Source organism: Myotis nattereri (genome assembly GCF_964212035.1).
Source record: "Myotis nattereri genome assembly, chromosome: 13".
NCBI classification, from domain to species: Eukaryota; Metazoa; Chordata; class Mammalia; order Chiroptera; family Vespertilionidae; genus Myotis; species Myotis nattereri.
In genome coordinates, this window is record NC_138088.1 from 58,878,708 (window position 1) to 58,904,944 (window position 26,237).

A 26,237-nucleotide genomic window follows, 5' to 3' on the forward strand; every position below is an offset into this window, starting at 1 on the left:
CCAACTGCTCAGGTGCTGAACACATGAACAGAGGCCACGGCGCGAGGCCTGGTGGCCTTCAGAGACCCGTCAATCCGGGGGATCGACCTGGCGGAGCATCGAGATCTGGGGACAGACTGCTGACCCCCACGTGGGCCCCGATTTGCTCTAGGCCAGGGCCCAGAAACCTGTCTTTCTAAAGAGCCTCCCAGAGAAGGGAGAGCCCCCTCGCGTGGCTCACACTGAGCACGAGGCCCTTCTACCAGGCAGCGCCGCCCTTGAGGCTGGCCCTGTGTGTCCCGGCCTGGCCTGCTGGCAGCAGGGAGCACTGGGAGGGCAGCTCCGTGCTCGGGGAGCGCCACCCCGGCCACGACGTCGCACCTGTCATCAGCTGGGGACCACAGTGAAGCTAGCCTCACATTTCAAAGAGAAACACGGACGCATCCCAGCGGGTTCATCCGAGTCTGTGTGGGCTCACCTCTGGACAGTGAGCAGGGATGCTCAAGGGGACAGCTGCTCTGGGGAGCGACCCAGCTGGGCTCCTGGGGAGGGGGCTGGCGCTCACCGGCAATTACCAATTACGAAGCAGCCTGCGCCTGCCTCCAGGCCCACGGGGCAGGAGCAGGCCCTGGCACAGAGCCGGGAGCTGCCCGGCATCGATCACCAGCCTTCACCAGCGGTTTTAGGAACGAGGATGTGCTGATTGAGCCTCGGTGGTGGGAACTGTGCTGGCAGGCCCGGGGATTCCCGGGGGGAAGCTCATTCCACCCACACGGAGTCTCAGAAAAAACCAAGCAGGCAAACTAACAAAACCAGAAGCGAACATTCGGAGAGCCCCACACTTCTTCATGGCTGCGAGGCTCAATTAGGGAGCGGAACACATGGGTTTTCAAAACATTGCAAACGAGAGCGAAATCACAGGTAATGTCTGAATATGAGTTTCCAGTGCTTTTGATTTAATGAAGTTGCTAGAAAACAGATGCCTCCTTTCAACTCCCCCGCGAGCGGCTTTAAAGTCATCCTTTAATAAAGTTATAAGGGGCCATGACACAGTGCTGACACACAGTTCTCTCTGGGGGACAAATTATTTTCCTCTGTAGGACTCGAAACTCTTAAAATCCAATTTGCTGTAAAAGCTCGCAGGGAACAAAAATCAATAGAACTTCTGCAGACCAAACCAGTTTTTGTGTGGCAATGGCTGCATCGCCGTCAGGAGGTCTGAATTGTGCACCCTTGGCTACAGCAACATCTAAATTGGAATGTTCCAGACACTTCAACTATGTCCCTGTTTTTAGTAACAGGAAACCACCCACAGGAGGCTTCCAGCCCAGGCAGCTTGGCCCAGGAGGTCCCAACGTTTCTTTCTTCCTTTCTTTCCTTCTGACTTTTTTCTTTTTAAATATATTTTTATTGATTTCACAGAGGAAGGGAGAGAAAGAGAGAGAGAGAGAGAAACATCAATGATGAGAGAGAATCATGAATTGGCTGCCTCCTGCACGCCCCTTCTGGCCTCTCACTGGGGATCGAGCCTGCGACCAGGGCATGTGCCCTGACCGGGCATCCAACCATGACCTCCTGGTTCATAGGTCGATGCCCAACCACTGAGCCACACTGGCCAGGCCAACACTTGTTATCGGAGTAATTCCAAGCCAAACAGATGTCAGGTGCATGCGATGTGCAGCACCGTCACACCCACTAGGATGGCTATTTCAACACTCGCACAAAAACAACAGAAACGGAAAGCAGCACGTGTTGGGGAGGATGCGGAGCAACGGGGACCCTGTACATGACCGGGGGCGGGATGATAAAATGGTGCAGCTGCTGTGGCAAGCCGCCTGGTGGCTTCTCAAAGGACAGAAAGTAGAGTTAGTGCATCAGCAGCACCCCACTTCTGAGTGCACCCCCCACGCCGCAAAGGCAGGGAATCGAACAGGTTCACGGCAACGTGATTCACAGTTGCCAACAGGTGGGAACAACCCAGTGTCCCTCGGTGAGTGAACGATTAAGAATGTGGTTGAGAGACACAACGGAATGTTATTCAGCCTCAAAAAGGAGGCGCGTTCTGACGCGTCACAACACAGATGAACTCGGAGACACACTGCTAAGTGAAATAAGCCAGGCGCAGAGGGAAGAATGCTGTGTGATCCCACCTACGTGAGGCTCCGCGAGTAGGGGAGTTCACAGGGACAGAAAGGAGAAGGGGGCACCGGGGCAGGAAGAACGGGGAGCTGTTTAGTGGGGACAGAGTTTTAGTTTTGCAAGACGGAGAGTCCCAGAGATGCTGGTGTGATGCCACTGAACTGTGCATGAATGATGCCACTGAACTGTGCATGAAAACGGTGAAAGTGATAAATTGTGTGCTCTGTAAATTTGACCACAGTCAAATATAACATAAGCCCACTCCACCCTAAGAGGCCACACTCGCTAATGGGCTGATGATGGAGGAGCCACGCAGGTGAGGCTCGGACTGGCCAGGACAGAGGGGTCCCCAGAGGTGTCTCCTCAGGAGGAGCCGACCATGTCAGGGACCCAGTGTCGGCCTAGGAGCCACACCCGGCCAGGCGCAAGGAGACCGGGCTCCCTGACATCCCCTAGCCTGCGCTCTGCACCCAGCCAGCTGTGGGTTACACCAGCCAGCACCCTGCTTGCCGCCCACAAGAGAAAACAGCCACAAGAAGTGAGCTGCCCAAAGTGAGCAGAGCAGGTGGACAGAGCTCCCAGGAGAACCGCCCCTCTGAGGAAAGACTCGGAGGTCTCAGGAGCACGAGTAGAAAAGCAAAGCAATGAGCTGCACTGGATTTGGGAAACGCAGATGTGACACCCCCCGCCCCCCGGCTTGTGCCCCGCGAGGCTATGTTCCCACACTCACCTGCCACGCGATCAGGTCCTTGAGCTTCTCGATCTTCTCATGAGCCTCCGGGTGCTCCTGCAGGTACCGCTCCGTGAAGAAGGCCTGGAGGGGCGGGAGCCACTCAGTACCCCAGCACCCACCATGCGCTCTGCACACCTACTGTGCGCCAGGCCCCGGGGACGGAGCTGTGGGTAAAACAGACTCACACTCCTGCATTCACAAGGACAGGGGGCGGCTTGTGGTGCAAACGCCGGGGCCAGACCACACCGCTGTCCGTCAACCCTGCCCACTCCCATCGAGATGCTTCCCGGGGGCCAGCTGGCCCTCTCCACGGAGCCAGACTCGATTCTGTGGCCTCAGTGGTCCCAGGGCTCATGAAAGCCATGGGGGTCCCTCTTAGAGCCAACCTGGGGGACCGTGCCCCGCCCAGGCCTGGACATGGTGGGCCCTTGACCGTCTCCAGCCTGCAAGGGCTGCCCGGGCCCCCTGGCCTGGCCTTAGGCCTCTCGGGAGACCAGGGTGGGCTGTCCCTGGACAGGGCTGTGGCGAGCTGGCGGGCCACTTGCCTTTTCGTAGTTGGCGAAGCCGCCCATGACGGCCGGGTCCACGATGCCGTTGAGGAGCATGGAGAGGGGGTTGATGGGCAGGCTGGGGTCCTCCAGGTGCTGCTGCACCATGCCGTCCAGCTTGTCGTTGGTCAGCTGCATGGTCTCGATAGCGTTCTCCAGGGGGCTGATCTCCACCTGCGGGGGCCGCACAGGCGTCGGGCCGGCTGCTTCCACGCCTGTCGCCGGCCCAGCCGCCGCTCGGGCTCCCGGGACCTCGCCAGGGGGGAAGCACTTCTGAGCAAGGACCGGCTTCCTCCTCCCATGTTCTTGTCTTCCCAGCAGCCTTTTGGGGCACGGTCCCCGATTGCCCGGACACAGGCAGCCAGGCATTTCCGTCTCATCGGGTGTCCACAGGTGTGGTCCCCACGGGCCAATCCCAAGGGAACAGTGCCAGGCCGCCTCCCGGAGGCCGCCTTCCCCTCCCCCCCAGGGGTGAAGCTGCTTCTGGGGCACCTGGCAGCTCCCCAACGACAGAACCCCGAAGACAAAGGGCTCATGGGCAGAGGTTCCTTCAGAGGCTGAGCGCCCGGCGGCGGGAGGGCCTCTTATGCCCCGTCTCACGCAATGGTGCCCGTGAGGCTTGCGTGCTGCCACTTGTCTCCTGAGCCCCCCGCCAGGGCCTGCCTGGGTGCCATGGGCCCACAGAGGGAGCTCCCAGCACAGGAAGTGAGAGGGCCCAGGGTGGGGACAGGCACGGAGCCCGGGGCATCGGAGCAGGAGGGTCACCTGGGGTGGGGAGGGATGTGGTGAGCAGGGCACGCTCTGGGGTGCCCCAGGGCTCAGACTGGCGAGGATGAAGGACTGGAGGGAAACACAGCCGGGAAGAGAGGGTTCCATGTGCCCTAGAACCACATCTGGATTTTCAAGGAGATTCGCTGGAAACTAAACGGTAGCCAACGCCATCCGGCTAAGACCCTGCCAGGGCACGGCAGGCAGGAGACACCACAAAACGGGCATCTTTCAACCGGACCGCATATGCAGGCCATCACTGCTGCCACACGTTCACAGGGAGCCTGTGGCCGACGAGTCCCTAAGGAAACTGCCCCACAGCACTCCACAGGCAACGCAGGGTTAGCTAAGGAGATGCAAGTCTTTATTTCTTTAAAAGATGCTGGGGAGGCGCCCGGCCGGTGTGGCTCAAGGGTTGAGCGTCATCCCATGCACCAGGAGGTCACTGGTTCCATTCCCAGTCAGGGCACATGCTCAATCCCCAGTCGGGGGCGTGTAGGAGGCAGCCGATGCATGATGCTCTCTCATCACTGATATTTCTCTTTCTCTCCCTCTCTTTCCCTCTCTGAAATTAATAAAAGAACATTTTTTTCTTTAAAGTGCCAGGGAGGAGTAGCAAGCTATCTTGGCTTGAAATGAGCAAGTGCTATTAATCAAGGTGTTTGTCATGCAAATGGCGATGAAATCATCGGAAGGAGCTGGGAAAAGCCCTATGCAAATGGGACCTGGCCCTAGGCCAGTGATGGCGAACCTCTTGAGTTCGGCCTGTCAGCATTTTGAAAAACCCTAACTTAACTCTGGTGCCGTGTCACATATAGAAATTTTTTGATATTTGCAACCATAGTAACACAAAGACTTATATTCTTGATATTTACTTTATCTATTTAAATGCCATTTAACAAAGAAAAATCAACCAAAAAAATGAGTTCATAGGTTCGCCATCACTGCCCTAAGCTCTCCCTGTAGCTAAGAGGAGGTCTGGCAGACCATGGGGAGGCTGGCACCCCACCTTGTGGGAGGCATGAAGCTGTCTCCGTTTCCCATAAGCTCGACCGGCTGTGCTCACCCATCTCACTAGGAGGTTTGAGGACGAAGAGACGGGGGGAGGGGGCGAGTGTGATGGAGGGTTCAGTCTGTCTGATCTGGGGGCGGCGAGCACCCTGGGCAGTGACCACACGGCACACGTGGGGAAGCGTGAGCGAGGGCCACGACAATCCCTCCCGGGCGTGTCCTTACCATGAAAACGGACTTGACCTCAAACCACCTGAGAATTCCAGGCAGCTTGTACGCGGTCGTGTAGACGGTCCTCTCGATCCACATGTTCTGCGGAGGGAACACACGCCCGTGTGAGCAGGGTCAGCAGCTTGGCGGCTTCTGCCCCAGCGGGACTTCCGGCCCTCGCAAGGCCAGCCCCCAAGACGGGGTCCCCTGGGAGAGAGGACGCTCGGGGAAATGAGGGGGTTCCCTCGGAGCAAACAGGTTTCTGGAAAGGCTGCCGTGAGTGAGGCCCAGGCCTTACTGAGCCGCCAAAGGCACGTGCATCGAGGACAAGGGGGCTTCGTCAAAGTGACGCTCACATAATGACAAAACCAGTGCTTTACGCTTTAGTATTTCCACATAACCAGCACATGTTTACGCTCTAAAATAAAGACATGGAAATAGGAGGGAGAACCATCACCCACTGCTCAGACACGTCACTTGCACGTTCACTAAGCACTGAAAAGTGTGTACAGTTTCAATAAAAACACCACTTCACAATCTCCATGTTTTGTGAAGGTTGCCTTACATATGGGAGGAAACTGTTTCAAGCCAACAAACATGACTCCTCACCCCACACTGAGCGGCTGAGTCTGCACAGTGGCCCGATACAGACACAGGGCACAAGGAGGCACCTGTGTGTGTGAACTCAGACACTTTCGCAGCCTGTCACCTGTCACAGCCTCCTGGGGACTGGGACGTCGGCTGAGACGCCACTGTCTATGTTTGAGGGGCGCTGTGCTAGGGTGTCTGCACGGCAGGGCAGTTCTATCCCGCAGGCCGTTTGGTTGGGGGTGGAATGAGCTTTAGGGGTGTGTGTGTGTGTGTTTACCGCAAATTCATTGTCTGGGTTTTTCTCTCCCTTGCGGATCGGCCGAGAATATTCAAATCGCTGGACTTCGTTCACCCTGTAAAAGCTGCAGAGAGAGAAATCATTAGGCATTTAACCCCCAAAGCAGTCGATTTCCTTTGCGGGGCGAGGCCGTGCCTCCCAACGGGACACCTGTTCCCTAAAATATCCCTGACCTTGACCGGAGGCGCTAGCTGAGCCTCTCTCCCCCGGCAGCGTTGGCAGGTGGAAAAATGAGCTGGAGCTGCCTCCTCCCCGCCCCCCAAACCCTCAGGGAGACCAGATGCAGAGTGACAGAGAGACGCACAGCAGCGAAGGTGACTCCGAGGAGAGGGAAAGGCCCACCGCCGCCACGCCTGTGCTTGTTACGTAAAACTGTCAATTAATAACGGATCCGTTTAACTTAGTCTTTCAACAGTGAACTTCTTAAAATAATTTCACTTAATACTTTATTATTCTGAAAATAAAAAAAGGCATCTTTGTTATTTTTGAACAGGTCTTACATGCGTTACTAGTAGTTTTAGATCTACACACGGCAGATCTGCAACCACCAAGAGAGGCATGGAGGGACCAGCGTGCCCCCCTCACCTGGGGGCAGGGGGACCTCTGCATGGAACGCAGGTGGGCTCCCCACGTCGGAGGGAAATGTCTCAGCCTACACTACGGTTCACTCCTTGCTTTATGTCTCTGAGAAGAAAATGTCGCACCACTTAAAGCGCATGCCTGGTGGACGCTACCATTTGCAATCAGCAGAATCCCAGCCTATTTGTCATTACTGCTGACAAGAGGTTAAGGATGGGAGTGAACCCACCCAACCTCAGGCTACGAGGTAAGTGATCCTGAGCACTGATAAGCCATCCAATAGGTTAGTTTTTTTTGTGTGTGTGTGTTTTTTTTTCACCAGAACATGGGTCAAATGGAAAAGAAAATTCTTAACATCAAAGAAACATGGGAAGCAGGCTGTGTCCACAGCATTGCTGAACCAGGTACAACTCAAGAGGCGTAAAATCTCACTCAGATTCGGATGCCTGCCCTGTGAGTTTTGAGACCTGCCTCACAATCCCATGTTATGTGATCGCTGGGTGTAGCTCCCCACGGGGAGCGCGCCTGGGACTCCCTCTTCCTGCCTCGCAGAACGCAAACACTCGGCCACACCCAGGCACGGGCACGGCTGAACCCTTCCCAGGATCCTCTGCCCGGGGGGTTGCCAGCAGACCAGGTGCCCCTCCCCCTCCTGTTTCCCTGGGCTGCCGACCTCTGACCCCTGGAAAGAAATAACCCAGCACCCTCCCAGCCTTGAGTGTCGACTTCTTCCTCCACGTCCTTTACAGGTGATCCTCGAACAACGCGGTGTGATGTGCGCAGGCCCACTGAACGTGGATTCTTTTCCGTAATCGGGTGGCTGTTTGAGGGCTGACTGTGCGCATCGGTCTGCACCGCGGTATAGAGAGGGCCTGAGCAGGGGGTGCTGGAACCCACGCCCCCAGATGCCGCAGGACAAGGAAGGTTTGTGGTTTTCAGAAGTTATACAAAGGCTTTTGGACCGTGGCAGCGGGCGCCCCTAACCCAGGCGTTGTTCGTGGGTCCAGTGCACCTCCTGCACTGCACCCCACTTCCTTCTTGATGCTGAAAGGAATCTGCTCCCCCTCGCCGAGGCGAAGCCCAGCCTTTCCCAGTGACATGGCCGATGAGCTGTCCGTCCCCTCCCGCCCGCGTCCGGGCAGGACAACGGGGGGCTTACCTCACGATCTGCTCGGAGACCGGCCTGTGGAATCTCGGGGGCAGATCCAGCTTGGGCTTCACCGTGAAGCACTGGATATCTGAGGGGGCCGAGGTCAAGGATCACGCCCCGGGGAGGCAGCCCCAGGGCCCCAGCCCTCCCCCTGCCGGCCTGGCGTTGCGCGTGGCGCTGTGTAAGGATACACTGGCCGGGGGAGCTTTTGATCTCCTCGCTGGGCGGGGACGTGGTCTTCATTTTCTCGGCGTTTGGAAACTGAGTTAAGAGCCGAGCCTCGAAGTCCTCCCGGCGTTCGTACTCCTTCCCCCGGTAGATGAAGACTTTGCCCTGGAAACGGGACATCCGTTCAGTGCCGGGAGGGGCGGGGGAGGGCCTGGGACAAGTTCACACACGAGGGTCCTGCCCGTCTCATTGAAAGGAAAAGGCTCGGCCCCGGCCGGCGTGGCTCAGGGGTTGAACGTCAACCTAGGAACCAGGAGGTCACGGTTCGATTCCTGGTCGGGGCACAGGCCCAGGTTGCAGGTTCGATCCCCAGTGGGGGGTGTGCGGGAGGCAGCCAACCCATGATTCTCATCACTGATGTTTCTATCTCTCTCTCTCCCTCTCCCTTCCTCTCTGACATCAATAAAAGTGTTTTTAAAAAAAGAAGAAAGAAAAAGGCACTGACCGTGTACTTGCATGGTCTTACCCAGCAAGAGCCCAGAACCAGGGCCGCATGAATTAACCCTGCGTCCTCCGCACCGAGCACAGGGCACGGAACTCAGGTCACGTGCTGCAGGCTTCGCAGCAACAACCAGTTTAGAAAACCGTGAAAAGCCAAGTGCGCAGCCTCCAGGGGGCGGGGCGCGGTTAGAAAGGGAGGCCCAGCGCCAGGGCCAGTGGGTCATGGTGTCTTGTACCCGGGGCAGGGCCAAGAGGGACACAGCTGTGAATATGGGAGACACCCGCTTACTCTGGTGACCTTGGGGGAGGGGAGTAAACAGGTCTGCCTGACCTTGGGGGGGTGTAAGCAGGTCTGTGTGACCTTGGGGGGTGTAAGCAGGTCTGCCTGACCTTGGGGGGTGCAAGCAGGTCTGTGTGACCTTGGGGGTGCAAGCAGGTCTGTGTGACCTTGGGGGGTGCAAGCAGGTCTGTGTGACCTTGGGGGTGCAAGCAGGTCTGTGTGACCTTGGGGGGGTGTAAGCAGGTTTGCATGACCTTGGGGGTATAAGGTCTGCGTGACCTTGGGGGTGCAAGCAGGTCTGTGTGCCCTTGGGGAGTGTAAGCAGGTCTGCGTCTTGCCTTACACAGGCTGCCTTGTTGGGGCCACTTCTGCCTGCATGTGACACAGCCACCCTGTCAATGCATCTGTAAGGAAGGTCCTGACTCCAAGACGTACTGGGGCTCAGGGCCTTGGCGGCTGAGTGTCGGTCACACGAAGGTGGCAGTGGGCAGACAGTGTGATGCCACCATTGGGCCCTGGCCTGCCGCCTCCCTCCACCCCTCCTGCCCCATCTCAGAGCTGTGAACCCAGAGGAGACTGCGCCCAGGCGAAGGCAGCAAAAGCGGCCCGGGGCCTCAGTCACGTGGCATCTCTCGCTGGTTCAGCCTGGGGGGTCTGGGCAAGGGGCTCTAGGCTGGCTGGTCCCACGTCAGCTGCAGTCCTGCCATCGGCCGTGACCCTGGACAGATGCCAGAGAGGAGGAGGGGAGAGACAGGCAGATGGACCAAGAGCAGCCCACTGTATGTTTTAACAGGTAATTCCCTGAGACTCGGCTCCAGGTCACATTAAAATGGGTCTAATTAGTGAGTTTTCAAAAGATAAGGAGAGATCTCCTGGTATGCGCTTTATCTGCTTCCCTAGTCTCAACTTATCCGCTGCTCCTGTAAATTATTAAAGAAGGAGCAGTTTAAGAACTGAACATTTTATTCACTTTGTGCTGAGGTCTGTCATACAGTACCCGTTACAGATGAAAAATGCTCTCTCTAAAAACAAAATGTCACGCAGAAACCAAAGGAATACGTAGTCTTCGTCGGAAATGTAAGTATGTGCGTGGACATCGCGAAAGGCTAGACAAAGCCACACGCCTCAGGAGCTCAGGGAGCTTTACCGTGTAACAGGTCCTATGAAATGAGCGGGGATTTATCAGGCTTCGCACCAGAAGGAAGACTTAATAATAAAAAACATATCAAGACTCTAACAGAAAAACAGTGGTGAGTTTTAGGTGAAAACACTGATAACATTTTCTAGAAATGCCACTTACTTTGCATTCTGATTCGGGCCCTTCACACGTGAAAACACGGGGACATTACAGACCAAGTTAGTTGTTCCTCGCGAGGAACGTAACTAGGAATCGGGTTACAAAAATGAGGTAAATTCTTGCAGAAAACGTCAGTTCCAGAGGCAGCCGCAAGCCCTGCCTGCAGTCGCCCGTTTCTGTAACAACTGCTCACGTCATCGCCAGATGCCCCCGGGTGAGGCGGGTGAATATGTCGCACAGCCCCGCAGGATGACTGCAGTTCACACTTTGCACGTGTCCCTCCGGTGGGGGGGTGCCCCGGGCGGACACGGACCCTCGGACGCGCAGCCCCCGCCCGCCCTCCGCGTGGAAAGGGCTCTAGAGCAGAACTCACCCGCAGGAACGTGGGAAATCCCTGCCCGTAGTAGCCGACAGCGAAGTAGTCCGGCTTGGGTCTGATCACCTTGACGATGTTTTCGTAGAACTGAGCTTGTTTTTTCTGAAAGGAAGTAGAAACTGCGTTTCGGGTCTGAACAGAGCATTTGGGGGTCTGTTCCGGATGCCCCCAGCGGGCTCCTCGGGCCCTGGCAGTGCCAGGAGGGCGGGCGAGGGGCAGGAAATCTGACCCAAACCCCACATTCAGCAACCGGTGTTTGCAACAACCGCAAAACAGGTGTTTGTCTTCTGATTAAATGGCTGGTCTTTAGTATTTTTTAAAAATACACATATGTTTTTATTTCAGAGAGGAAGGGAGGAAGAGATATAAACATCAATGACAATAGAGAATCATTGATGGGCTGCCTCCTGCACGCCCCACACTTGGGATGGAGCCTACAACCCGGGCATGTGCCCTGACGGAATCCAACTCTGACCTCCTGGTTCACAGGTTGATGCTCAACCACTGAGCCATGCTGGCCGGGCTGGTCTTTAGGATTTTAAAAATGGCGTTGATCAGATACTGGGACACATTAAAGAAGGATTTAACGGCAGAATTCAGTGAGTGCCGTGGTTCGAGAAGGCAGGAGGGAGGAACTGACAGCTTCGGTGGCAAGAGAAAGGTCTGGGCTGCTCTCCACCCGCCCCGTCGGGGCTCCTGTGCGCCCGGGGTCAGCATTGTTCACATGTAAACCCTCCATGGGAGCCCGAGAGCTTGGTACCTGAGGGCCAGGAGCAGCCGGACACAGGGACACAGGCGGGACGCTGCCCGAGGCCACGGGAGAATCCCCACGTGGAAAGGGAGAGGGAAATGCCAGGAAAGTATGTTCAGATGGTCCGGGACCCTTTATGTAGGAAGAAGGAAGGACCTACCAGCAGTTTGCTGAGCTGCTCATAATCGAACATTTCGTTTTCGTACTGTTCGGCCAGCTCCTTGCCCAGGGCGATGGCCTCCTCCCACATCTGCGAGGAAAAGGGAGAGAAACCCAAACCTGAATCGAGCGGTCAGAGCGTAACACAGTGACACACCCGTTCCTGGGAACATAAGTTGGAAATCAGCTTAAGTCATAATACGAGGGGAATGTCGGAAAGACCAGCAGTTCCAGAGGTTCGTGTCCTCTGGCCGCGACCGGCATCCGCTGAGCACCCTGAGGCCTCTGCCCACTGTCCTGCTGACCTGCGTGGTCACCAGCCCATCTGCGTGGTCAGCCGAGGAGCCAGGGTGGGGGACCGCAGGGCAAGGACAGGCTGTGACGAGCCTGATTTTGCTACTTTCCCCAATCGTCCTGTTTCATAAACGCTCTGTCTCAATGGTCAGAAAGACCAGACCAGTGATGGCGAACCTATGACACGCATGTCAGAGGTGACACGTGAACTCATTTTTTTGGTTGATTTTTCTTTGTTAAATGGCATTTAAATGTATAAAATAAATATCAAAAATATGTTTCATGAACAGAACAGAAGGCTGTTGGCTTAGAATCAGGAAGGACCCCACCATCCCAAATCCGGGGTCCTCAGGCACCAATCGCCTACTTCTCCGCCCACCATGGCCGCAGACGGAGCACAGATCCTCGGGGCGAGTGATCTCCTGCATCCGCGAGGTCCATCCTCTTGTGTAAGTCCTGCACCTGGCCAGGTGGGTCTCTTGATTATACCCATTTTGCAGATAAGGAGATTGAGGGTCGAACGCGTAAGGGCACAGAGTAAGGGGGTAGACTGGGCCCAGCTTGGTCTTTTCCTCAGTTCCTGCTCATGATGACTGTGAGTTTGAGCTGCTATAAAAAACACCACAGACGGCAGCTTCCCCAGCACAATTCCTTGCTCACGGTTCTGGAGCCAGAATCCGAGATCAAGGTGCGGGAGATTCGGTTCTCAGTGAGGACTCTCCCCTTGCCGTGCAGACAGCTGCCTCCACGCTGGGTGTCCCGTGGCCCTGAGCTCGCTCTCTTCCTCCTGTATCGGCACTGATCCTTCAGGGGCCCATCCTAGTCATGACCCTGTCTGGACAGAGTTCCTCCCAAAGGTCCGACCTCCTGACACCATCACCTGGTAGCTGGGGCTGCAACATCTGAATTGGGGTGGGATGGGGGATGCAAACATTCACCCCTAACACGGCCCACGGGGGGCACTTGCAGCTGCCCCAACCCTCCTGCTGGGACGGTGTGAAAGGTAAGTCTACTGAGACCACAGGCTGCCAAGCCCCACACCTGGCATTCCCCGGGCACCGACCCCTCACCCGCCGCCAGTCATTGCCTTTCCTTAGTACAGTGGTCGGCAAACTCATTAGTCAACAGAGCCAAATATCAACAGTAGAACGATTGAAAATTCTTTTGCGAGCCAAATTTTTTAAACTTAAACTATATAGGTAGGTACATTGTTATTAACTTAATTAGGGTACTCCTAAGGCTTAGGAAGAGCCACACTCAAGGGACCAAAGAGCCGCATGTGGCTCTTGAGCCGCAGTTTGCCAACTACGACCTTAGTAGAATGACTCCACCCAGGGCCTTACTTACTACTGAGTCACCCAAGGGATTAAAATACGTTTCACACAGCCACGGCCTAAAGAAGCCATCTGCTGTTTTTGCTGAGAAAAGAGCTATTCTGATAAGAGTTGCATTCTAGCACTTGGGAAGACAAAATGAAAACAAGCCCGGAGTGGAAAAAGATTTCGGGGAAGAAAGCGTTGGCGAAGTGCTTCCCACGGAGGACACACTTGCTCCTCCCAGCACCGCCCCCCGCCCGCCCCGCCTCCTTCCTGCTCAGGTGTCCAAGTCGCGGGCATCCCCCCATCTCTTCACCGGCTGGCGGATCTTCTTGGTCCTCCCGAGGCCCAGCCACATCTCCAGGGGGGAGCGCCCCTCCTTGCCATGCTTCCTCCAGGCACCTGCGTGTTTCCACTTCAAGGAAAACGATACCCTCGCCTGCGCTCTCTCTCTGGGCTTCACTTTTCTGCAAACTCACTCACCCCTCAGCTGCCCAGAGCCTGAGGGCTGCCCGTTCCCTGCCTAACGTGTTCTTGCCTTAAATGACCGATGAGATGCTTTAGATACATATCAAAGCCATTGTGTTTAAAGCAAGTCTTTTTTAAAAATATATTTTTATGGATTTCAGAGAGGTAGGGGGAAGGAGAGAGAGACAGAAACATCAATGATGAGAGAGAATCATGGATCGGGTGCCTCCTGCACACCCCCCACTGGGGATGGAGCCTGAAACCTGGGCCTGTGCCCTGACCGGGAATCGAACTGTGACCCCTTGGTTCATCGGTCGATGCTCAACCACTGAGCCACACTGGCCAGGCAAAAGCATATGTGTCTTGAATAAATATCTTATCCAACTCCTCCTGAGGTTTCCTGGTTGTGTTTTCTGTCAGATTTTCTATACACACACTCACCCAGCCTCGGAGAAAGGGTTCCTCATGGAGGAGATTTCCACCCGCCTTTGGGTAGGGTGGGGCACTCCCTTTTCCAACGTGAAAACCTTGAGGAACAGTCTGAACCAGAGAGAACCCAGGTTCAGTACGATCCCCACGTAGTTTATCTCGGCGAGGAAATCGCTTCAACTTGTGCGACTGAATGGCCGGCCTGGCTCGAAGTGCCGGGAGCCGGTCCATCCTTGCTGTTTCAAGGGACCTGGCATATATGGCATACTGTTCTTAAAATGTTTGCTCACCTTCTTGGCACTATGTGTTTTAACCAAGGTCTCCTCTCTGAGAAAGGTTGTTTCCCCAGGTAGGGATTTTCCCCTGAAGTTAGGGAGGGAATAAAACCCCTTAACTAAGGGCCAGGCGGGTAATTAATCACTTTAACTACGAACAATCATGCTTAAGCTACATAATCTTCACTCCCTGGAATGGAGATAAGAAACGCCCTAACCTTTGGAATAGAGATTGGTAGGATTGGAATCAACTGGTATAAATACAGATGTAACAAGACAACGGAAAACAGAACCTAGACACAGAACCTACACAGAACCTAGAGACAGAAGAACTTCGCTGGAGAGAACATGGCAAAAGATCCTGGATAGAAACTGGCCTCAGAACCTAGACACAGAACCTAGACACAGAACCTACACAGAACCTAGAGACAGAAGAACTTCGCTGGAGAGAACATGGCAAAAGATCCTGGACAGAAACTGGCCACAGAACCTAGAGACAGAACCTAGCGAGAGAACCTGGCTGAAGAACCTAGAGACAGAACCTGGCTACAGAACCTGGATAGAACATGGCAAGAGAACCTGACTAGAACCTGGTGACTGAACCTGGCTGGAGAACCTGGACAGAACCTGGCTGGAGAACCTAGCGAGGGAACATGGCTACAGAACCTGGCTGGAGAACCTGGAGAACCTAGCAAGAGAACATGGACACAGAACCTGGCTGGAGATCCTAACCAGAACTTCGCTGGAGATCCAGACCAGAACTTGGCTGGAGATCCTGGCTAGAGATCCTGGCTAGGCTGCTGATCAACTGAACGCTGTCTCAGTGTCATTCCTTCTTCGCCGACTCCGTCCACACCTTTGGGGACCCCTGGACCTGCTGGGGTTGGACCCCAGCATCGAAGGGCTCTGGGCTCTGCGGCTCCCATCTCCACACACAACTCTATTTTCTGGTGTGAAATTCATAATCCGTCGGGAGCATTCTTGACATTGTGCGTTCACTGGCCACCCCGCGTGGGGAGCGGTGAGGGTGCTGACTCTGAAAACGGGTTTTCTCATGCTTCCGTAGTAAATGGTTGCTTTTCACAGGAGGGGATCGTAACGGACGCTCAGGCCAAGTCCCGGGTGATGGAATAGATCCTGGAGAGTATTAGGATTTTTCTAAAACGTAGGCAATGCTGGCATGAACCCCAGAGAGGGTGTCATTACATTTGTACCTGCAACGCCTCTTAGTCACCACCGTGGTTTTCAAGGGTGAAACTCACAGGATGAGGACACTCCACCCCCAATTCTTAGAAAAGAAGGCCAAGCATTTCACCAAAAACAGAAACTGGCTCCCAAACCCCTATTTTTGGTTCAAGAGATGACGCAAGATGCCTCATTTCTCGACTTGGGCACGAGGCGAAGTGCGGCTGTCAGGGCGAGGCTATTTTAAGAGGGGAAAACAGAGCTGGGGTCGGAAATAGTCATGGCTACCCACGTCACGTGGGCTGCCAAGCAAGCGCCCCTCTGCGGCCGCTGCCCGTGGGCTGCCAAGCAGACGCCCCTCTGCGACCGCTGCCCGTGGGCTGCCAAGCAAGTGCCCCTCTGCGGCCGCTGCCTGTGGGCTGCCAAGCAAGTGCCCCTCTGCGGCCGCTGCCTGTGGGCTGCCAAGCAAGTGCCCCTCTGCGGCAGCCTCCCGTGGGCTGCCAAGCAAGTGCCCCTCTGCGGCCGCTGCCCTTGGGCTGCCAAGCAGACGCCCCTCTGCGGCTGCTGCCCGGGGCTCCGGGTTCTGAGGGGGCCTAGTGGTGGTGAGTGCGGGGTGGTGAGCGCAGGGTGGTGAGCGCGGGCCCTCCCGACCGCCGTTTCCTGCTGCAGGCCTATTCTGGACTCCTCCTCCGCAGAGAAGCCGGTCATTGTCAGTGGCGCGCCGGTGTGAAAGGCTTTATTGGAAATTACTAGGCCTCCACCAAGCACAATGAGACAGGCAATTCAGAGCGTGTTTGGGAGGAGCGCGCGCCCGCTGTGATTACCCCCGACAGGAGGCATTCCGGGGACGCTGGCGCGGCGGTGACAGCACAATAGGAAAGGGCTGGGAGCGACTGTCAGCCCGGGAAGGAAGAACCGAAAAAGAATGAAAGGGGACAGAGATGGAAATGACATTTTATGGAGAGGGAGAAAAAGTAAAAAACAAAACAGAAACAGGGGCTGAGCTGAGAGACACTGAAAACTTTTTAAAACGGGGGAAAAGGCACAGAAATAAAAGAATGATTTTACGTGGAAGAAATACAGGAAAATACCCACGTAATTCAAAAGCCGGAGGAGTGTCCGATATAAAGAAACAGACCATCCTCTGGGCTGCTGCTTTTGGAGCACAAGCTAGAGAAAAAACTTTTCAATAAATAGATCGTTTACTGACCTCAGAGAGGAAGGGAGAGGCAGCGGGAGATAGAAACATCCATGATGAGAGAGAGTCACTGACTGGCAGCCTCCTGCGCAATCGGGGATCAAGCCCGCAACCCCGGCACGTGCCCTGACCGGGAATCAAACCTTAATCCTCCCGGTTCAGAGGTCGACGCTCAACTACTGAGCCACTGCGGCCGGGCAAGCAAGAAACACTGCTAGCACCCGACCCAGCTTCCTGCCGGAACTGTGGGCGTCTCTGCAGCCACCACGCTGTCCACGGCCACGCCACGCCCACGGGCTGCCCGAGCGCCTGCTCCTGGTCTTTGCAGGCAGATCCCGCCTGGGCCTGTGAGCCCCCTCTCCCCTGGGAAGCTGTGTACGTTTAAGACAGTGAGAGCAGCTCTGGGTGTGCCGTGTCCCCCACCGAGGACAGAGTGACGGCTCCTCAATTCCGCAGGTGAGCCTGTGTCCATGAGCCCGAGCCATCCTTTGCCCATTCGTTTCCACGTCTCAGTTTTGTGACCCCAGCAGGTTGGTCTCCAGTTGGACTGTGGCATCGTTCCCTTACTGAATAGATGGCTTTAAAGAACTGCAATTTTCCCCTAAAATCAAATCGAGCCAAAGTCCTGGGATTTGAACACTCCCACGCCGCAGAAGTGACGCCGAACGCAGGCCGATGGAGCCGTGTCTGCAGTTCCCTCCGCATCTGTCCCGGTGCGGGAAGGCCCTGCCTGCGTGCTGGTCCCGGCTCACACCGGGGACTCCTGTGATCGCTCTGAACGAGGACGGCTATTTCTAACAGGCACGCAGGAGTCGGGGCAGGAAAAGCCGGACCATTCTTGCAAGAATCTGTGTTTGTCTAACCCAGTGGTCAGCAAACCACGGCTCACGAGCCACATGCGGCTCTTTGGCCCCTTGAGTGTGGCTCTTCCACAAAATACCATGTACAGTGTGATTGAAACTTCGTGGCCCATGCACAGAAGTCGGTTTTCGGCCTGGGCGAGTCTATTTTGAAGACGTGGCGTTAGAAGAAGTGGGGGGTGTCGGTCGGTCGGGCCATGGGAGACGCAAGATACGCAGCGTGGGGGAGGTGCGTGCAATTCATGCACGAGTTGGGAGAGCCAGTGAGTCGGCAGTCTCATTGTGCAGTGGTTAGTGCTAGTCGCGTCCGTAAATTGCGCGCGGGTGACAAAAGTACCTACTCGAAGCATAAAGTTAGCTGTATTTCTCCAACCAGCTGCAAATCCTACAGGTATTTTTGTCATCAATTTAAGAATTGTAATTATTTTGTGTTGGTGGCTTTATTATTATACAATGAGGACGTGTTTAGCGAAGGCCAGCTTAGGAGTACCCTAATTAAGTTAATAACAATGTACCTACCTATATAGTTTAAGTTTAGAAAATCTGGCTCTCAAAAGAAATTCCAAACGTCATACTGTTGATATTTGGCTCTGGTGACTAATGAGTTTGCCGACCACTGGTCTAACCTACGGCCTCTGCAACAAAACCCTCCAACCCACAACTTGTAACAAATGCCGGGGCCACAAGCACGCAGCTCAGAGGTGTGCACGTGGCACGGGCAGGTGCATGCGAACAGGTGCACGGCAGGTGCACGCAGGGGCCCTGGGGAGCAGCGCCGCGCGGCCTCACCTTGCCCTTGTCGAAGTAGTGGATGATCTCCTGGTACAGCTGCTCCTTCAGCTGCCCCTGCGTCGTCGCCTGATAGCCGTCCCGCTGGGTGAGGTGGGCCACGCACACGTCCTCCGACCACTGAGGAGGAAGCAGCGCGTGAGTCCTGCCACCGGGACAGGGCATGGCCAGGCCCTGCTGCCCACCCTCGGGCAGAAAGGGAGCTTGGCTTTCAGAGCCCTCACGTGGCAGCAATGCCGGGACGCTTGGCACTGCTGTCACCAGGCTGCCGGGCCTGGAAATGAGCAGTGCCCTGTGCAGCGGCCCTGAGGAGGCAAAGTGGGCTGGAGTCCAAAGGAGAGAAACTGGAAGGTATGGAAACACAGACCTGGTAGCTGACGGTGCCCTATCACACCTGGAAAGAACAGGGATGGACTCTGAGCCCTGTCACACCTGGGATGGACAGGGATGGACTCTGAGCCGGGTCACACCTGGGATGGACTGGGATGAGCTATGAGCCTGTCACACCTGGGATGGACTGGGATGGACTCTGAGCCCTGTCACACCTGGGATGAACAGGGATGGACTCTGAGCCCTGTCACACCTGGGATGGACTGGGATGAGCTATGAGCCTGGTCACACCTGGGATGGACTGGGATGGACTCTGAGCCTGGTCACACCTGGGATGGACTCTGAGCCTGGTCACACCTGGGATGGACTGGGATGGACTCTGAGCCTGGTCACACCTGGGATGGACTGGGATGATCTATGAGCCTGGTCACACCTGGGATGGACTGGGATGGACTCTGAGCCTGGTCACACCTGGGATGGACTGGGATGGACTCTGAGCCTGGTCACACCTGGGATGGACTGGGATGGACTCTGAGCCTGGTCACACCTGGGATGGACTGGGATGATCTATGAGCCTGGTCACACCTGGGATGGACTGGGATGGACTCTGAGCCTGGTCACACCTGGGATGGACTGGGATGAGCTATGAGCCTGGTCACACCTGGGATGGACTGGGATGATCTATGAGCCTGGTCACACCTGGGATGGACTGGGATGGACTCTGAGCCTGGTCACACCTGGAATGGACTGGGATGAGCTATGAGCCTGGTCACACCTGGGATGGACTGGGATGGACTCTGAGCCTGGTCACACCTGGGATGGACTGGGATGAGCTATGAGCCTGGTCACACCTGGGATGGACTGGAATGAGCTATGAGCCTGGTCACACCTGGGATGGACTGGAATGAGCTATGAGCTTGGTCACACCTGGGATGGACTGGGATGGACTCTGAGCCTGGTCACACCTGGGATGGACTGGAATGAGCTATGAGCCTGGTCACACCAGGGATGGACTGGGATGCTTTTCTATGTTTAAAAAAGTGAGGCGATAGCTAGAAAGATGCTCTGATGACTTGCTCATGCTCTAAAATGTGGACCTGGAGGTGGGGTGGGATCCCCTGGCCCGGGCCTGGGACTCTGCCGGGGTCGGTAAGGGTGTGCCTCGCCCCTCCTGCGGCTCCTCCAGCCCCGACATGCCTCCTCGCGGCCGCCCTTCCCCACCGCAGCTGCGCCTGGCTGGTGTGACGAGGCCCTGCGGGGTCTCTCCCTGCCAGCTGACAGCCAGTGATGGGCGTTTACGTGTTTACGACGCCGAGTGACAACTTGCTGTGACAGCCTGTCAAATCTGCCTCCGCTGGGGCCAACCTACCGTCCAGGCATTTCCTGAACGTCTCGGTTGCTGCCGCGGCATGCAGCCAGCACCACAGAAGGAATCTTACCGTGTGGTTTCCTGACACGGCCCCGAGAGCAGCTGGACGCGACGCGAGCACCGGTGGCGACAGGGCCTTACCTTCAGCAGCTTCGCGTGGAGCAGCAGGGTGTACGCCGCCTCCGTGTAGTTGTCGCTCTCCTTGTGCAGGTCGCACAGCTTGTACAGGTACCTGAGGCGGGAGAACACAGGCGCGTTCTTACAACGCCACCGGATGGTTTGCGTCAATGACGGCGAGAGCTACGTCTTCCTCCAGCAATACATCGAACTGTGCTTTCTTTACACGGCGCTCTCCGCCCGCCACGCCGACGGCGCATTTGCTGCAGGGAGCACTAACCCCCCCAGGGTCACGGGCAACCGTCAATGTTTCAAATCCACGTCGTCTCTTTTCGGGACGGAACTGGAGACAGAGCAGGGAGGTAGACGGTACTTCAGGCGCTTCCAGGTTTCTCATTCCTTCCACCTTTCTGAGTTGTCTCCGTCCGTGTGAAATGAGACGACACAGTGCTTGACTGTGATTTTCTTACGTGACGATGGAATCCATAGGCCCCCCAAACCCATAAAAACACAAATCGGTACGAAAAAGGACTCGGGGTGGGGGGGGGTGACGGTGACCCAAAGGTCCTGCCATACAGAAATCAATGTGAAGCAACCGACAGTTTTGGAAAAAAGGAACTTGGTTGTTTTCCCAAAAGTGTATTATTATAGTCGTGTGGCACTTTTTTTTAAAAGGAGAGAAAAAAAAGAAAAAGTAAAAATCCGAAGTTGGAAAACCATGGAGGTGTAATAAACCCATCGTTAAACACCAGTGCCCGTGGAGTGCGAGCCTAATGGGGGTCTTGCTGAGGGTGTGGCGCTGGCCCCTACAAGGAGGCGGGCGATGGGAAAAACCCAGCAGAAAGCACAAAACACGAGGCGATGGGGTCAGAATAAGAACGGACTGAAACCTTTCATGTTGCCTGTTTCCGATAAAGTTAACCCATGTGCGCCGTAAGCATCTGTAGATGTAAGCGGTGGACTTTCCCCACACACTACACACGTCTATAGAAAAAAATGTGTCCCTAAGTGGCAGCCCTGACCAATTTTAAAGTCATTTTCTGTGAGAATTTTCAGCTGAAACTATTCAAGAACACCCGAATGGTGAGTTCTATATTTATTTTTATACTATTCATTGCAAATTGATTTTTTTAATTAAATTCAAGATATCTTGGCATATGGGATGGTTTCCGTTTAGGCCGCATGGCAATTAACGGGTTAAAACTGGCCTTTTCATTTGACCCTGTGGTCAAGAAGTACAAACCCCAGTGAAATAATCATTTGTCTTTCTTCTGAGCTCGCTAAGTATGACGACCCCCCGCACCCCAATCTCCGCACAGGCCTGGACGGCTGCACACAGGCCCCAAACACATATGGGTGCTCCCCAAATTCAATCTCTAGGCTTCACGACTCCCACACGATGAACCTGTGGTTCTTCAACATTTCTCAGCGTGGGCGTGACCCGCGCAATTGTAACAGAGACGTAGAGGGCGCAACACACACATGGCACCTACATACCTGATATACATTTCTTCTCTTTCAATTTCTTTGTAGAAATTCTGAAAAATCAAAGCACAACACCTTTAAGAAACCTGTTCTAGAAAGGGTGTGACATGCACAATGAAATTTCACGGTTCCTCAACGTGTGTCCAGCACAGCCGCATGGGCCGAGCATTCTGCACTAAGGCCATAGGGTCACACGTGATGCAAAACCAACGTGCACACGCTTTCCCTTTTTATGGGGGGGGGGGGGTCGAGGAGGGGCAATCCTAATGATCACAGTTCCTACACTTTGCATCCTATTCAATCCTCTACTTCACGACTGAGGCAGATGCTCAGAGTTTTAGAATTCCAGTCGGAACCACCGTGGAGGGGCCTCGAGGAGAGGAACCGCGTCTGTAAAATAACCGTGAGTCGGCCACTCTCAGACGGGCCTGCTTGGCGAGATGGCACAGAGGAGCGAGGCCACACAACAGAGTTCCCGACCAGGAGGTGCAGACTGCGGGGTTACCAGGCGACGGAAGAAAGGCCACTCAACCCCAAACGTGCATTTTCTCTGCGGGGAACCACAGTGGCTATACAGGCCCGGAGACGGCGGCGCAGGCTTGTCTGCCCGGGAAGCCGGGGGCCAGAGGTCACCGGGGCCAGAGGTCACCGGAACCTGGGGAACCCGGGGGTGGGGGGCTCGCTCACCAGCACGTTGACGGTGCAGCTCATGCGGTTCTCCTTGCTCTCGTCGTGCATGATGGTCCTGTAGTCCAGCAGCCGCTCCATCAGGCGCACCACCAGCCGCACGAACGTCTCGCCCGTCTTCGCCAGGTACTTGTGCTTCCGGCAGTGCTCCAGGAGGCTGCGGGAGCCGCACGTGTTCACCCGTGTTCACCCGTGTTCACCCGTGTTCACGCGGCCCGAGCCCCGCGGGGGTGCCGTGCAGGGTGCAGGACTTCCCATCGCGGACCCCGGGGCATCACTGCTGGGCTGCAGAGCTCACTGTGGGCTCGCCGCCTCCCCCGGCTCCGCCCCGCAGCACCCACCGCGCCCCGCCCCGCAGCACCCACCGCGCCCCGCCCCGCAGCACCCACCGCCCCTCGCCCCCCGCAGCACCCACCGCCCCCCGCCCCCCGCAGCACCCACCGCACCCTGCCCCGCAGCACCCACCGCGCCCCGCCCCGCAGCACCCACCACGCCCCGCCCCGCAGCACCCACCGCCCCTCGCCCCCCGCAGCACCCACCGCCCCCCGCCCCCCGCAGCACCCACCGCACCCCGCCCCGCAGCACCCACCGCCCCCCGCCCCCCGCAGCACCCACCGCGCCCTGCCCCGCAGCACCCACCGCGCCCCGCCCCGCAGCACCCACCGCCCCCCGCCCCCCGCAGCAGCCACCGCCCCCCGCCCCGCGGAGCAGCACTCACATCTTGTCGAAGAGCACTTTGTACTGCTCGTCCCCGCGGCCACCTTCCACCTCGTGGTCCAGCTTGGTGATGATCTCGTTTTCGAACTGTAATTACACAGAGAGCGCGTCAGCGGGCAGCGTGGCGGGCGTCGCATCCTGTGACAGATGCCAACAGCGCGTGCATCCACCACATCGGCATCTGCTCATCAGTGAGGGGTCACCCCCAGAGGGCCCCCCACGCCTCGAAGCCGGATTTCACTTAGAAGTCGCTGTCCCCCAGCCCCCGGAGACTGCTGACGGTCCCCATCACCGGGGACCCCTCTGTTTCCTTCCCCGGTTAATGGGGTCTAAACGTGCGGATCCTGAGAGCAGGAACAGGAGCCAAAGAAGGGAAACTGGAGGGAAAATTTACGGTGTCACATGAGGACGTGAGACCACGTCTCGAACGTCATTGTGAGGAATAAGAAACATCTAAAAGAGCTCCGTGGCTCCCGGAGAAGGACGGATGGAGGAGGACAGACGGCGTTTGCTCCCCAGGAATCTGAACACCACAGGGCCTCGATGGAGCCTGGGGAACTCCTCCCTCTGGCTGAAAGGACGTTGTAAGACAAAGAGAGGCACTGCCGCCGGAGACACACCCGCACGCCTCCCGAAGCCTGGGTGGGGCGTGCAGAGACCACGGTGCGAGGAACGGTCACAACCCCTGCCTGGCCCTCGGACCCGCGCTTGGGGAAACTGGGATCTGTGAGGTGCGAGTCTGTAAATGTTTTCAAGGCTCCATGACCCCCCGTAGCTGATCGAACTGGAAATACAACCTTGACAATGACACACGTGTCCCCATCCTGGCTGCCCAGCCCCCTCTCCCTGGCAGAATTCAGAGCCCTGAGGACTGGGATTCCGGCCAGGTGACCACCACGTGTAGGGGGTCCTGAGGTCAGCCACCGACCCTGGCCAGGCAGGCATGAGGGGCAGGAGGGCCTGAAGGAAACACGGCTGAGTTCGGGCGCCGGAGGCAAGCACACCATGGACTGCATGTATGTAAGGGTCGCTGGGTCCCGTGAACATATCTGCTCAGACACTGCGTCTCCAGGCAACCACCCCAGCCTCCCCCTTATTATCAGGATCCCGCCGAGTTTAAGCTGCGGGAGACGAAGACGTTCCTTCTCTCTTGGTCACGGCTGTGTCCCCAACACCTAGGACAGCACCTGGCGTGGGTGACGCTGAGAGGACCACACGTGATGTGCATGTGATGTGCACGTAAATTCCTGGATAGAGTGGGTGCTGCATGCAGCCAGGGGGGGGGCTCACTCTGTCAGTAGAGGGTTTGGCTGGCAGGCTGCTAAGACACGCCTGCTCTCTTGGCCATGCAAGCCACGCGTGAACACATGTGTCCGAGTGCTTGTCACAGGTCCTGCCCTGGGGACTCTGGGCGTGGCAGGTGCAGGGGCAGTTGCCTGTGGCTCCCCATGGAGCAGAGGGCAGGGGTCTGGGCAGCCCCAGGGGGAGCCTGGACGCAGTCCCACCCACTGCACATGAAACGGAGCTGCCCACAGGCCCACAGAGAAACACTGGTTCCCGCTCAACCTCAAGCGCTCGGCAACCTCGTGAGAGCCCAGGCCTCGGCGAATCCCCACAATCCCCCTTGATCTTCTCCCCCGACAAGCGCCCCCCCATTTTTGGTTCTGTTTAGCCTCAGCAGAGCAGGGACGGGAGCAACAAAGGAGCGAGGGATTTATCGAAGGAGAAAGGGTGACCTGCTTTTCATTTCCACCTGCAGCCTCATGCGATGGCTTTTATTGTAAGTAGCAGCCTCTGGATAACCCGCAACCCCTCTGCTCTTCACAGGGGCGCGTTCTGCAAAGGGCGGGTCCTGCGGGCTCCGTGTGGGAGGTGGCGCTCCCAGCGAGGCTGGCATGGGGAGGGCTGATGCTTCAGGAGACATCACTGAGACACAAAATGAGACTCCATGTCATGAAAACGCACGCGTCAATCCCACCCGTGTTGCATGAGCACCCAGCACAGAAGGCAGCGGGGGCGCAGAAAAACACGCGTGACCCTCACGCAGGCAAACGCACGTGAGCATTCCAGACAACTCGTCCTATCTCATCAGACGGCACTGAACTGGGAGTCTTCCTACTGGACACGGCATGTTTTCTCTGCTCCCGTGTAAACCGAGCTGCCACCAGGAAGGACAGCAGGGGAGCCCGGCTCGTTAGGCTGCCGATCAGATTGGGACTGAGGAGGCTAATGTCTTCCAAAAAGAGCCCGTGAATGATACGTAAATCGGACACCCCGCTGAGCCTCGTTTGACAAACCTCCGGTCTACACCAGGCCATCCGCACCACCTGGCAACCCCGCGCTGTCCGTCGGCAAGGACTCAACCCACAGACCCGCAGCGAGCATCTGATCCCAGGGTCCTCGGGGAGTTTTCCAGAAGGTGCTAGAAGCCACTGGCTGGAGACAGGGTCCTGGGGAGGGTTGTAATGGGAACGAAGTGAAGCTGCCCAACGGAAGGGGAGAGAGTGTGTGCTGGCAGAGCAGAGCTGGCTGCGTACGTCGCGTGGATTATCCCCGGACCTGCCTGCTGCTGGGTCATCTGCAGCAGGTTCCCCACGGGCTGAGGAAATCAGCGAGTTTATTTACTGCTGGAAAGGGGGCGGGAGCTCCCTTGTGTGATGAGTGAAATCAGTCCAAGCATTTTCCTCTCTTTCTGAATAGTCAATATCATACAAAAATACCCACAGCGGCCGGGCCGGCGTGGCTCAGGGGTTGAGCGTCCACCTAGGAACCAGGGGGTCACAGTTCGATTCCCATCGGGGCACATGCCGGGGCTGCTGGCTCGATCCCCAGTGTGGGGCGTGCAGGAGGCAGCTGATCCATGATTCTCTCTCATCATTGGTGTTTCTCTCATTCTCTCTCCCCCCCTCTCCCTTCTGCTCTGAAATCAATTTTTAAAAATTTAAAAAAATACCCAGAGGGACCTGGCTAGTGTGTCTTAGTGGTTGAGCTTCAACCTATGAACCAGGAAGTTACAGTTCGATTCCCGGTCAGGGCACAGGCCCAGGTTATGGGCTCGATCCCCAGCAGGGGACCTGCACAAGGCAGCCGATCCATGATTCTCTCTCATCATGGATGTTTCTCTCTCCCTCTCCCTTCCTCTCTCGGAAATAAATAATAATAAAAATACCCACAGGGCAT

The 26,237-nt window shown here is 56.4% G+C and overlaps 1 protein-coding gene across 2 annotated transcripts in view; it reads right to left on the minus strand.

Moving 5' to 3' along the window:
• DOCK1 (dedicator of cytokinesis 1) overlaps window positions 1–26,237 on the minus strand; it is a 290,957-nt gene that overhangs the window by 12,792 nt on the left and 251,928 nt on the right. For both annotated transcript variants that reach the window (XM_081104750.1, XM_081104749.1), the window contains exons 34-46: window positions 23,059–23,144; window positions 22,341–22,497; window positions 21,666–21,706; window positions 20,193–20,283; window positions 18,353–18,472; window positions 11,540–11,629; window positions 10,626–10,730; window positions 8,198–8,339; window positions 8,016–8,094; window positions 6,257–6,341; window positions 5,404–5,490; window positions 3,397–3,573; window positions 2,849–2,932 (exon numbers count right to left, since the gene is read on the minus strand). In XM_081104750.1, the coding sequence (XP_080960876.1) occupies window positions 2,849–2,932; window positions 3,397–3,573; window positions 5,404–5,490; window positions 6,257–6,341; window positions 8,016–8,094; window positions 8,198–8,339; window positions 10,626–10,730; window positions 11,540–11,629; window positions 18,353–18,472; window positions 20,193–20,283; window positions 21,666–21,706; window positions 22,341–22,497; window positions 23,059–23,144 (1,344 nt within the window). The remainder of the gene's footprint in view (window positions 1–2,848; window positions 2,933–3,396; window positions 3,574–5,403; window positions 5,491–6,256; window positions 6,342–8,015; window positions 8,095–8,197; window positions 8,340–10,625; window positions 10,731–11,539; window positions 11,630–18,352; window positions 18,473–20,192; window positions 20,284–21,665; window positions 21,707–22,340; window positions 22,498–23,058; window positions 23,145–26,237) is intronic.